Source organism: Varanus komodoensis, unplaced genomic scaffold (assembly GCF_004798865.1).
Source record: "Varanus komodoensis strain SLA01 unplaced genomic scaffold, ASM479886v1 scaffold1, whole genome shotgun sequence".
Lineage (NCBI taxonomy): Eukaryota > Metazoa > Chordata > Lepidosauria > Squamata > Varanidae > Varanus > Varanus komodoensis.
The window spans coordinates 1,803,059-1,816,824 of NW_025335268.1; the positions used below are offsets into that span (position 1 = coordinate 1,803,059).

The 13,766-nt window shown below is 40.6% G+C and overlaps 1 protein-coding gene across 1 annotated transcript in view; it reads right to left on the bottom strand.

Moving 5' to 3' along the window:
- The window catches only part of LOC123033202 (spermatogenesis-associated protein 7 homolog), a 51,939-nt gene that overhangs the window by 20,988 nt on the left and 17,185 nt on the right, over window positions 1-13,766 (bottom strand). The window contains exon 4 of the mRNA XM_044449681.1: window positions 12,571-12,618. Coding sequence (XP_044305616.1) covers window positions 12,571-12,618 — 48 coding nt within the window. The remainder of the gene's footprint in view (window positions 1-12,570; window positions 12,619-13,766) is intronic.

The following is a 13,766-nucleotide window of genomic DNA, read 5'->3' on the forward strand; positions in this document are numbered from 1 at the left end:
GCAACAGCTTTCTCAAAAGGTAAGAGGCCAATAGGGTGGCTTCAGTGGATTCAAAGAATATCCTGCTCGTTTCAGTCTCTGCTTTCCCACTGCCTCAGTTCTCCATCAGTAAAAAGGAGTTAAAGTAGTCAGTCTAACAGGTTGCTTTAGAAGTCAAATAGGAACAAAATAGATTAAAAGCCATGTACATATAATAAAATGATATCTGAAACAAATACCGCAGATGTAAATTCCTGAAAAAAGCCTTATTTAAGAACTGTAGTACCTTCTTAGGTTCATGCATACTCATTTTCTATTGCATTGGTACAACTTCCCAAGGCACAACTACGTGCATGAAAGCTTATGCAATGCATAAATCTTTAAGGTATGTGTCATACTGAAGTGCACGAAGTACCCTTGGAGCACTTTTCCTGGTACCACCCTGGCTATATGGGCACACCATCAGGCTGACATTGAACTTAGACTTGCAGTGGACTGAAGCAGCACGTGTGGTCCAAACTGGTATAGCATAGGTTGAATGTGGACTGTGATAACTGGAACAGCAGTTCTGGTTCCCATGCTTACTAGCCTTTCGTTTGTGATTTGTGAATGAGTGGGTATGGTGTAAGAAGGGTTGCGACAGTGGTACTACCACTACTTTTTCCCAGAAAAAGGGGGAAAGGGGAAAAGATGGCAGAAGGCAGGGAAGAAAACTATGAGAGGAGAATAAATATATGTGGATCCTATAATACAGGTTAAATGAAAGATGAATCAACAAAGTCTGATGATCATTGGTCTCTGTGTGGCTTCTAACCATATTTCCCCAGATGCCTTCACTTTGAGATGCATAGGTAAAAATTAAACCCAAGTACTATTCCAAAACTGCAGCATCCAGTATCTGCCCACCTCAAATCTAAGTAAGGAAACTTGGAAAGAGGTTCATCCTCTAATATTTGCACTATACCTTGAAGTGTTCTGTGTATGAAATTTTCCAAGGGGAAATGGGAAGCAGCCAGAAAAAAGCAATTGTTTGCAGAAAGCATCCACTCCCCACTGCACCATCACAAAAGTCTTGCTTTTCCTATTATTTTCACTCACATGTTGTTCTGATCATCATCAGTGTATGTTAAGATTTGGCATCCACACACATCACAAGAAGTCATGTCAGGCAACACTAACTTAATACATTGGATCGCCCATCATCCCCCTCCCCCACACACACACTTTTCCTTATTCTTGTTGGCATGGAAATGAGTGACAGCTGTCCCCCCTGTTACTATTACTCCTTTGGGAAAGTATCTGGAGCAGTCTGTATCCAAGTTGCCAAATTCAGAACAAACAATGCAATAATCTAATTTGGCCTGTGCAATAAAACTACAGAAACAAAATCTGACGTTTTGGCTACTGAGAGGAACCAGCCCATTCTTGTGGTCAGCATGACTACTGCATTTTGTTGTGGCAGCCAAGATGGCGACATATATTTTTCAAGCATACCTTTTGCTGCCCAGTTTTCTTTCACTACTTGTGAGCAATGCCATAAGAATGCAACAGGGTCTTGAGGGTAGGAATGCCCGTAGGGTCTTTATAAGCTAGTTCTTCACATTTTATCACCGTCTAGTGTGACCAAGAGAACGTTATACCATTGCCAAGTTATGGAAAGATGCTCCAAGTTGTTTCTGAATGCCTGAAATCAATGCAGATCACCAGGTTTAGCCCTTGGCCCCAATTCTGTTACAGCCAGTCTTTTATTCCACAGACATGAATAGTTGCTATTGCTTCCTGCACAAAGATGCTGGTGACACCTAAGTCAGTAGATGCCTCATCGGTTGCAGCATTCGTTTTGAGCTTTATGGGAGCTATCCATGGTTCTTCATTGGTGATGATGGAGCTGGGGCTGTGAGCCCCACTGATATAGGTGTTCCCAGCCTTTCCTGCTGCTATGAGTAAATGTAAACAGCTGCTCCCACGTCACAACTGTGATGGGAGCAAGATCTGTTGTGAGTATTAGGATGGTTGCATTCAGCACAGAGCACTGCAATGTGAAATACTGCACTCCATTCACACAACCAGTCACAGTGACCTGAATTTTGCTAGGAGGCTGTAAAGGGCCTTTATCATCTGTTCTTTCCCTGTCACCTTTGTTTGAATTATGAAAGCTTCAGGATTTTTCCTGCAGTTTGGTGGGGAGTAACATTAGTGCTTCCCACTTCTTGGACAAATACTGAGGATTAATACTGGTCTTTCATGGCCTAAAAACTCACTCATGTTTCTGCATATGACTCCTGGATCATAGCATAAAGAAATTTCAGACCATGAGATCTGTGTGAATTATCCATTATTGCTATATCTTCACCTGAAAATATACCTATTACTTATATTTTGCATTTTTATTCACCAACCTAAATTGTTTGTTAGCTTGATTGTTTAAAGTAACAGGTATCACTCCAAATAGTATTGCCCAGCAGGGATGGTTAGCTTGTCCAAATGGAATGTTCTATTTTAATTCTGCATTTAGAGTGGGACCAAGTGTTTCTGCCATGATGGAACTGAAATTCTATCCACGTGGTCTATAATTATGCCCCAAGACTGCTAGGGATGACAGCCTCACCAGCCAACAGGCAACAGCCTCCAGTAACTCTATAAGTTCACAGAAAACTCTATGAAAGAGAGAGGCAGGGCCAGCCCTACCATTAGGCAGAGCGAGATGACCACCTCAGGTACCAGATGCTGGGGGATGGGAAGTGAACGCCAAGCAATGGACAACAGCACTGTCTGGACCACATGGTTTGCCCTGAACCCTTAGGTTAGCCAGTTGCCCCAGCCACACTAGAGGGTGTTTTCCCATTACAAGTGTTGGAGTCAGGTTCAATTGTCCATGCAGCCAGCTTTTGCGTGTGAAGTGGGAACCACTGTGTGCTTCTTTCCAGTCAACAACATATCTTGAGCCAACTGGACCTTGGGAAAAGTGAAGTAACTTGCGAAATATCACTCAACGTTCTAGTGGCAGGGCTGAAAAAGAAGCCAGGCCTACTAGCTTATCTGGTTTATCTTAGGAATGCTGTGAAGTGCTTTGGCACATGCATGTCAAATTATAAATTGGTCAGTGCTCAGAAGCGCTATTTGCTTACAATAAGGAATGCTTGCGAAGATTAAAATGCAGCACAATTTTCAGTATCATTGCAACTCTTTAAGAAGGAAGGTTCCAGACAATTAGGTGTTCTTGCAATACAAGAAAACCAGCCACGTTATTAAATTGTGAAAAATGGCAGTGGAACAAAAGTTTGCCATGGAGTGATTGATTTTCTCAATTGGTTGGGTAATCCTTTTGCTTTCAGTAGCATTTAGTACCTTGTCAACACCAGGCCGCTTCCACAACAGGTGCCTCTTATAAGCACTCAGCTGTACATGCTTGTAATTTTGATCACTTAACCTTGGGGACAAATTTATTTCACCTGGTCTGCTTCCCCCGCCTTAATCCAGTGAAAGTTTTGACACTAGATTTAAAGCAAGAACAAAAACAAAAATAAAAACCTCTGCCATGCAGCCCATGTCAAAGAACAAAATACTAACAAGTTAGAATGTGAACGTTATGAACAAAGACTCTAACCATGGGAGGTGGGTGCAAATCACCCACAGAGTAGATCATGCACCGAGAGAGGTAGCAAAGATGCAACAAAGAACAGATGAATTGTTGACTACAGTGGTGAGGAGACAAGGAAGGGTTGGAAATGGAATGTGGATGTGAATGGGATATGATTATACGTCTGTGTGTGTGACCAACAAATCACATAAGTGGCTGTATGTCAGCAACTGAGGTGTCCTTGCCCATTTTGGGCGATGACTCCATCTATTTTGGTCTATGGCCCTGTCACTGCTGACATATGGCGTCCACATGCTAGCCCAGAGCCAATGAGACCCTTGAGTCAAAGTCCTCTTCTCCATCTCTGTTCTAATTGATGGATTCACAATACACTTTGGAGAAACACTACAACACAGTCTGAAAACTATTGCTTGAGCATGAAGCCTCACCACAAACACAGGAACAGAAGAAGAACAGAAGAAGCACCCTTTAGATCAGGCCAGATGCCTGTTAGTCCAGAATCTTGATTCCCTTAACCGAATTTCTCCTGGGAGGGCCACAAGCAGAACATGAGGATGGTAGCTCCTATCTTTCCAGAAAGTGGCATTCACTGGCCTACTGCCTCTGAACCTGGAGGCAGCATTTCTTGAGTACATCCTGCGGCAGTGAATCCCGTGTAGCACATATTCTGAATTTCTCACCAAGCAGCAGGACTGGATGACCCCAGGATCTTGTAGAATGAGAGAGGGAAAATGTATCTCCACCCACATCAGTTTCTTCACACCATGCATAATTGCTGGAGGGTAACTGACAACAACAGCTGTGTGGGGGTGGGAAAGGAGAAGGCTGAACAAGTTAATACTCTCCAAATGCTATGAAATTTAATTAGCTTTGATTAATGGTAAGTAATGATTCTGCATGGAAAATACTGTTTACTTAATTGATTGATATAGATTCGTCACATAGGTTGAAATTATCTTGTGGCAATTTCATATTCATTTGTTCATCTAATGAAGGAGAAACCATTTTAAACAGGCAAGGATATCATCCACTTAAAAATAAATACCTGCATTCCCCTTGAATTTAATGGGAGGGTTGAATGCATGATTAAAGCTTTTCCATTGAAATCAATAGGACTAAACAGCATTAACTTTGGTGGAAGTGGAATGAATAAATTGATCAGCAAGACTACATACAGGCACCTAGAATAAGTCCCACTGATCTCAGCGAAGCTTATTTCTGAGGAAACAAGTAAAGGATTTCACTATGAATGCCCAAGAATCTATAATACAAATTTGCTCTGAAATTCTGAAATATTAATAACAATTTTGTAAATTAATTAAGAATGTACTTTGGTTTTTGGAACTAATTTTGTTGAGTGATGTTTTCTTTCCAGAAATATTGACTTTAGGAACAGTCCTATACATAAAAGTAAGATGGCTGATTGCTCATAGTAATAATAAGGAGAGGTTGTTTATTTCTATGCCAACCAATAACCAACGTTCTCTGGAGGTTTACAACACCACAGAAGATAAGAATGCAGCTAGGGACTCTTATTAATATATACACATACAAAGATATTGTTATCCCTTCATATGTGAGCATGCAAAAATAAAAAAGAGGGAGAAGCAAGAATATATATCATCCTATATACTAATTTCAGACACAGTCCCTAAGTCCTGATCCATATGTAGCCAATACAGAGGTGGAGGTACCAGCAGGCCTGGGGAACCCCAGGGTTTGCAGGAATGCAAAAGAAAACCCTTTGGGGAGATCCAAAGGAGGATACGAAAACAGCCCAGTGAGGCCATAGCATAGTCAGGGACTGCAACATGCAAATGCCTATTGAAAGGGCAATGAGGGGAGGGCAAAATCAGGGGACTGAAGAGGGCATGACTGGGTGGATGAAACTCTGGACTGGAGAGCTCCACAGGGTCCTGCTTCATTGCAAAGGCCACTCAGTCCCTCCATTTGCCAAGTTTAGTGTAAGCACCATTGCACACAAACATCTGGAGAGCTTTATACATTTTCTTACAAAGCTGCAGCAGCCATACATTTCAGGTTGCAGTTTGAAATACCTTCACCCAGGACAAGAGTAATTCCAAGAAACTCAATGGAACTTACTTCTAGGTAGCTACGTACAGGGTTGCAATGTAAGTCAAAAGTATAGGGAGCCAAGTATGTTAGAAGCTTATTGGTATTCTGCACTGGAAAAATATACTTTCTTTTTGGCCAGTGAGATCTTTATCTGTTATAAACAAATGCAGCATGTTATAATTCTGCTTATTTCCACAAGATAAGCACATAATGCTAATAATGATCCAAGTGTTATTTAATTCATCATTCCTCACTGGTAAAAACAAGACAAACGCAACAACCATTTGGTAGTGCAGAAGTAGCAGTTAACTATGCTTTTTTCTTGACAATTGTGTTGGATGGCTTATCAGGGTGCTTTCTGATTAAGCTTTTCTTGTGCAATTGCCCTGCTTCCTTTGTGGAATTTTCCAGGGGACTCAGATGACAACCATCCCACTTGTAACCACCCCACATTTTCCCACTAGCTCTTGCATCTTTTTTCTTTTTGGCTATCCTTAAAACCTTTTAAGGGGGAAAGGCTATCAGAACAGCACACAGAGTGCTTCTAGATGAGGCTTTAATCAAGCCATTGCCCTGCCTCATCCATGGAACCTTCCAATGTCATAAGGATAGAATAACTTCATGCTGTCTTTGGATTGATGGCACTAGGGGCCATTCACCTAGAAGCACTCATGTATTTACTTCACAGTGATTAGCAAAATGAGGGGCCCAACGGTGTTTGCAGAACTTAGGATCCAGCCAAGTTTTCCAGGAAAGACCTACAGAGCATGAAGCAGTAGGTGCTCTGCTCTGATTTTTCCTGATGCCTTCTGGCCTTTCCACCTGTCATCTTTCTTCCAGGAAATCATTCATTACAAGATGCCAGGTTTGGGAGCTCTTGGAACAAAGGGTGGGTTTTTTTTTTGTCCTGATTATTCAGTGGTTGCATGCAAGTCACTCTGTATATATTCAGTGACATGGTATCAATCAATGAGCTTTGGTTCCAGGCAACCTTACAAATAAGTGCAAAGTAACAAGTCCATAAAAATGATTTACAAGCCTGTTTGCTCCACATTTCAGTTATCTGAGGTACACCAAGGTAGAAAAACATGACTTTCTTCCAGTTTAAATAGCCATTTGTAAACTTGTTTTCAATCTATACATGTTCATGTGTAAATTTCTTGATTACTAGGATGGCCTAGTGTCCCACTTTATGAAGAACAGTTCTCTATTTTAGAGAGCTAGTAGAGGATAGTTCTTTGTTTAATGCTGCCCTTTATTAGATAGGCTGCCCAGTCCAAGTGTGATTTAATCTATAAGGAAGATGAGCAGCAGGGACTTTGAAGTTGTTCACTAGGAACTAGCATCTGGACAGCAGATTATACATGCAGGCACATAGACTACCTGGTCAATTTTCTCCACTATGGTGGGATGTATTGTATTTTTATTTAAATTATAGTTATTATTTCTAGATATGTACGTATACGTATACACATTCAGATGCTATGTTATGCAAATTGGTCTTCCTTTTGTCTCCCTTTTTGATGAGGCAATTTCTTCTTTTTGGGAATGCAATTTCCACCGCCACCTCCACCACCATCACCACCATTGATTGCAGAAATATTCTTGAACATTTGAATGGAGGAAGAGATGCTCATGGATTCATGACTGCAGAGATGATGCCTAACCTAAGACTAATAAAAAGGTTAAGACCTTTTTATTTAATCAATATTTTAATAAGTTTTAATATCACATTTTATTATTGTATTTTATTAATTGCAGCCGGAGTGAATTGTCAATTTGTTTATGCTGTTAGCCATCCAGAGACGTTAGTAATTGGGCAGCAGACAAATTTTATAAATAAATAATAACTTCACATTGATCTTGAACTGTTCATGATTTTTCAAGATAGTCTACACTAAATTTCAGAACAATTATGCAGTACAATAAATGTTGCAGCTGGTCTTGCCATCTTCATGCAAACTGAAGGGCCAATCCTATGGCTATTTAGACAGAAAAATCCTACAACTCCCAGCATCCCCTAGGCAGCCACACATTTTAAATCATGAAAACTAGCACCATTATTACAGCCATCATAAATGCTCAGTGTGGTCTTCACACTAAACAAGCTGTCCATCAGAGAACAAAGCATTAATGCTGCTTTGAGGCCTCAAGTCATTTCATGACTTTTCATGATCAAAGGTAGAGCATCTAGCCAGAAAACATCAGAACCCTGCTTTCCAGCAATCAAAGTACTAACTGCACCAGCATTGCTTGAAAACTGTCAGTCCAAAGAGCTTGAAGGACAAATGTTCCCTCTGAAGTAGCTTTTAAACAAACAAATCTGGTTTACCTGAAGGGACAAATACTACTTTTGTTCAATGGCTTGATTTATAGGACATGAAATACTTAATCAAGATTGAAAATTAGTCCTTCTTTCTCATAACAGCTACTACCACTACCACCTCTACTGGTTTCCTTTTATGCAGAAGAGTTGTGAGTTGCAGTCCTCTATGTAGTACAGATGGTATGTGTTGGATCCAACTTATCATGCTTAGTGTAGACCCACTGAACTGAATGAAATTTAAGTTAGTCATAATGACTAGTGGATCCCATTAAGTTCCATGGATAAACCCTAAACATGACCAACTGCCCAGAGAGTCTCAGCTACTGGGAGGAATAAAAGTGAGATAAATGAATAGACTTTTGGCCATGTGTTGCCTCATGAAGCATTTGCTCCTTATTGTGTTGTGGCCCAACATATCTGGAGTTCATCAAGCCTGGTTCAATCCATCCTGCCAGCTATGGGTACAAACCATACATGCATGTAGGTCAATTCAGAAGAACATTTTTCTATCATCCTAGCAGGGCTCAAATGCTTCATAAGGCACTGTGGGGCCAGGACGAAACGGGGCACCTTCTCTGATCCCAGGCATTCCATCTTCCCTGTATGGATTTAAGCTTGAAAGACTGAGGAAAAGAGTGGATGGAGGGAGAGGAAACTGAAAGCAAGCATAACCTGCAACATTGCGTAATATGGCAAATATCTGTTAAGGCAGACATTTGAACATGTAACAACAATTCTGGCCCACGTGCATTGGCTGCCTGTATGTTTCTGAGCCCAATTCAGTGTGACTTTCCTCTGCTTCCATTCACTTGCTAACATATGATAAAACGTTAATGAGTCTTGCGATTTATGATATTGCTGAGAGTTTTAAATTGCAAGATATTGTTGTTATATTATGTTGTTATTTTTATGTTTTATATTGCATGTTAAGGATTTTAATCTTTTGTAAATGGCACAGAGAGCTTTGGATATTTGATAATACAGAACTGTAAATAATAATAATAATAATAATAATAATAATAATAATAATAATAATAATAATAGCAGCTTCCAATTGTCTGGTTTTGGTGAACATGGGTAATATCATAAAGCATTAACTAAAACCAGCATATTTTTGGCTCATTGAATTTCCCTCATTTAAAAAGGATTTTATCATTTTATCTGGGGAAAACTCACACATACCATTCCTCATCTGAGCATCCCTCCAGTTACCTCTTCTGAGGAATGTTCAGAAGGTGGCAACAAGGGAAAGGGCCTTCTCAATGCCGGTGACCCAAGCATTTACCTATCTGCCCAACAAAGCCCTCCAGGCACCAACATCATTATCTTTCTGGCAACCAGTAGAGACCTTGCTATGTTCTCAGGCATTTGGCAGTGTATGATTACATTTGTAATGGGACTCCTGGGATTTCTCATTGTTCATTGTTAAAATTGTTTAGGTATAGGTAGTGATGGTGTGTGTGTGTGTGTTCTGTCTGTTACAGGTTTCCATGTCAATGGTTTTTATATTGTACACAATAATGTAGTTCAGTGATTTAATCTTTGCAAACCAACCAGGGAGTTTTGACTATTGGAAGGTACAGAAATGCAATAAATGAAATGCAATGAAAGAATAAAAGAAAGGCAAAAGTGGGTAGATGTCTACACAGGAATAGATGTGGCCCCAGATGTTCAGAAAGGCTTTCTTCCACATAACTTGCACAGGATTCCAGGAGAGCCTTCCCTTTCTGTGTCAGTGATCTGTCAGGCCAAATGACCCTTTCAGCCCTCAAAAGTGCCTCACTCTCGTCTCAGTCAACATTTCTCGCTAATCCTCCCCTACTGTCAGAATGTTGAAAGGAAAACTGTACTTGGCATGCTTGACTTATGTCAAGCAGCAGGATTCTAAAATATAGTGGAAAGTTTCCACTGATAGAGAAGGCTCTCCTTTGTGAACAGTTGCCCTCCATGTGTAGAAGATAATAAGAACATGGAGGGGGAAGAGAGGAGCAGAGCAGAGCCGGTGGACTCATTCTTCCTTTTCTTCCACATGTGCAGAACATACGTGAGCAGAACAGGACTAGATTATTATGCTTGTCTCAGTGAGGACACATAGAATACAAACACATTTGGATTTGCTAACCTGTGGCTATCTCTTGTATGAGACAAGATATTGTACATTTTTTCCTCACACAGAAAGAAAGAACAGCAAAGATTAAGGCTCTTGCATTCTTTCAGCTTTCAAAATATTAGCATTTGGGCCTCAATTTCATTTTCTGTTCCTAACCACCATGGAAAGGAAGATTGGGATACTGGTGCTTGTGCTGCATTTCTGCTTTCAGAAATGTGGCACAAGGAACCCATCCTTCTGCTTTTCTTCGCTGTGCATTCCATCGCTCCCCCCAAATTTCCTGAGCATCAAATGACATGTTATTTGAAAGCTGAAGCTTTTTGTTTGTGTATTTGGTCAAAAGTAAGCATGTTGTCCAGGTCCCTAGAGTGGTGGGTAGAGAACTTCAACACTTTGCCCTATACCGCCAGTTTGTATTACAGTTGGAGGCATACCTTTTGGCAATTTAAATTGGCGCATGGGAAGCCCTGATCCAGTTTGGTACCATAGTATGAGGGATGCATAGTCTTAAATATCAGCCTTCCTACACACATTAGGATCCCAATGTGTATAGTAATATGTAACCTGACCTTTTGAGGCCACATTTCACAAATAAACATAGAAAACTGCAAACTCCTTTGAAAACATGGGAAGCAATGTAGCTTCAGAATGAAACCAAACATACATGACATAACTTTACAAATAGTCATTGCTGTCGGTTATAAAGGGACAGAAAAACCTTAATGATTTTTGAACCTCTGCTCAGAATATTGTAAAACCAATGAAAGGCATACTTTCATGATAAGTCTGATCAAAGTACGTAAAATAAATACATACATGTGAAAATGTGAAAGCAGTACATGATGTGTCATGCCACTAGTTGAAGTAAAAAGGGTAAACATGTTACTCAGTACTTTTTAACTTGTTCTAACTGTGATGCTTTTTATAGGAATGGCTTGAACTTTTGCAAAATTGCAAACATCACATGGTAGATCAAGAATCCCAGCTCTCAAGTTACTAGTTCAACAGGTATCATTTTGACAAGACAAAAAATACTGAGGCTTATAATGATGGAAACATTTTTTTCTTTTTGCAGCTCACTTAAACAAAGAGGAACTGCTGTGTCCCTTTAATAAATGCCGTATTCAAACAATATCATAAACTACAAGTTTAAAGCAACAATATCACAATGATGAATTAATGCTAAACAACAACACCACCACCAACAACAAAGATTTAAAAAAACCCTCAAGCCTGAAAACATCCTTCCCTTCGTCAAAAAGGAAAGACCAGCAAGTCAAAATGCCAAAGGAGAGTGTGAATTTTACTAGCTTAGCTTTTTGGAAGTTTTCCCAGGCAGGCGGAAGACACAAATCGGGTAAAAAAATCTAACCCTTGATGGAACATCCTAAATCTGACTTCTTCAGATCTTCAGCTCATACACAAAAGATCAGTGGTGGGGGTATGATGAGGGGGGATAACCACAAGGGTGGGTTTTAATGGACTTATTTCAGAGTTCATATGCATATGATTACCCTTGTAACTTACCTTCACACATGGCCATCAATTGATTTTAAAATGAGATAACAAGTGCTGTGTCCCACCTTTTATGTTATCTCATTTCCCACCAAAATGTTTCCCACCTTTTATGTATGCAAAGAAACAGCAGGAGAGAGGCTAAAACCACATTAAATGGTATTCTGGTGAAATGATATTTTCTGTCTGATCCATGGAAAAAGGAGCGACCACTAATTGACATGTCCACTACTTGTATGGGAGGAGGCCACGGAGGTTTGAGTTAGAGTCTAACAAGTGCTGAGATGGTTGTAACTTACACCTGCCAATTCCTTATGGGAAGAGAAAAAATGGACAAAAGCTCAGTGCCTGGTATCAGGCACACACTTTGCAGCTTTAATATTAGTCAGTGTTCTCTAACACCCACACCTTTCGCTTTATTTGTCATCTGGCCTTATGAAGAGTTTGGAAGAAGCCCAAAACTCGCACAATATTTTGTGCCCTTTATTGGCCAATAAATGTATTATGATGATATGGATTGAAGCATTTTTCCTTTGGAACATTTTACTAAATCACATTCGGCCTATAGGTGGCATTAGGATGCAAAGCAATGGTCCTACATTTAAAAATAAATGGCTTATAATGGGCCATGGCTCCCTGCTCGGAAAGTCAGTTCTTGCTTGTCCTTTCATGGTCAGAATACATGCTCAGCTCTGCCACCGGTATGGCAAATGCTGTAAGAATCAGATTCAAATGTATAATTAACAGAAGTTCATTAATCACTAAGATTCTGAATTTAGCACAGCCATACAACCTTAAAGCACATTAGGTTGATGCTATGCCCTATGGTACACTGAAAGCATTGTGATTTTTCTAAATGACATGAATGTTGCAAGCAAGGAAGAGATCATCCAAAAGAAATATTTCCAGACCAAACAAGGTGAACCCAGGCATTATTTTGAAAACAAAACAAGTCATACTTACATTTAATGCTCATGTTCAAACTCTTTGGAGCAGATGAATCAACAGCAGCTGAATTAACAACAACAAAAATGTTTATCTATGTTCTCAGTATTCCATTTCAGGTTACAGGAAAATGCAGTATATAGCCTGCATGCAGCTGATAGGGGACTGAGGTTCTAGGAAGTCTAGATTCCAGTAAAATGATTACATGCTTATATACATGTTACATAAATCAGCAAATTATAATTGATCAATATTCTTTCATTGCTTCTAACAGGGTGAAAATCCTCAGCTGTAGCTAAAGAAGAAAGGCAGAGTACTGAGGTGAGGGTTTCAGGTGGTAAGGGCTGCATTCCACACATTGCTGCAAAGCTGGATCTGAGTCTTCCACATGTGGCTTCCGCACAGTGACATAGCGGTGCTTATGTAGCCACCTCACAGGAGAGTTGACGCCTGTGTTGGTCCATATCAACAAACCCGTAGAGAGCAGGTCCGTTCTCTTGCTCATTACAGATGGTAATGACGTGTGCTGGTGTTTTGCTTTGTACTGCATGGAGGACTCATTTTGTGCCTCATGATGCAAGGCAGCTTAAGGGCTCCTTCTGCAGGTCAAGGACCAGCACAGCAGCACTTGTAGTCACAGGATTATTACCCCAATCTGCTGCAGCTACCAGGGCTCTCATGAACTCCACCTGGGAGCCCTGGGGGAAGAATGGATCTTGCCTTCAAAAAATGTCTTAGCAGCAAAGGCTTCTTGAGTTGCTGAAGTGCTCCTGGTTTGTGGTTTATTGGATCTTGCTCCTGGAACTCTGCTCCTACCCCGCCTGTGACCCAGCATGGTTTTCTGGCCCTTTCTTGCACCTGCTCCAGCCTGTAAGGTACCTATTTACCTAAGCATTTCTTCTCCATTCCCTAACTGCTGGATTGTCTGATCACATCTGTCTCATCAACAGGGTCTGCCTTGTGCTTCAACTCCTGGTTCTGACATTTGCACTGCTTAACTGCTTTTGGACTGCCCTCCTGGTGGCCTGGGTTCAGGTGCTCAGTCAGCCAGCTATGCCCTGGGCAGTGACATTGTGCTACACTGAAGAGTACAGAAGGAGCCAGGCAGCCTGAGTAGAGGAACAGTGACATTCAGACTTTCTAGCCATCAAGCAAAGGTTCTATAAAATCACCCTCATTTGCAAGGGACAGTACCCTACATTAGAATGAGGGGT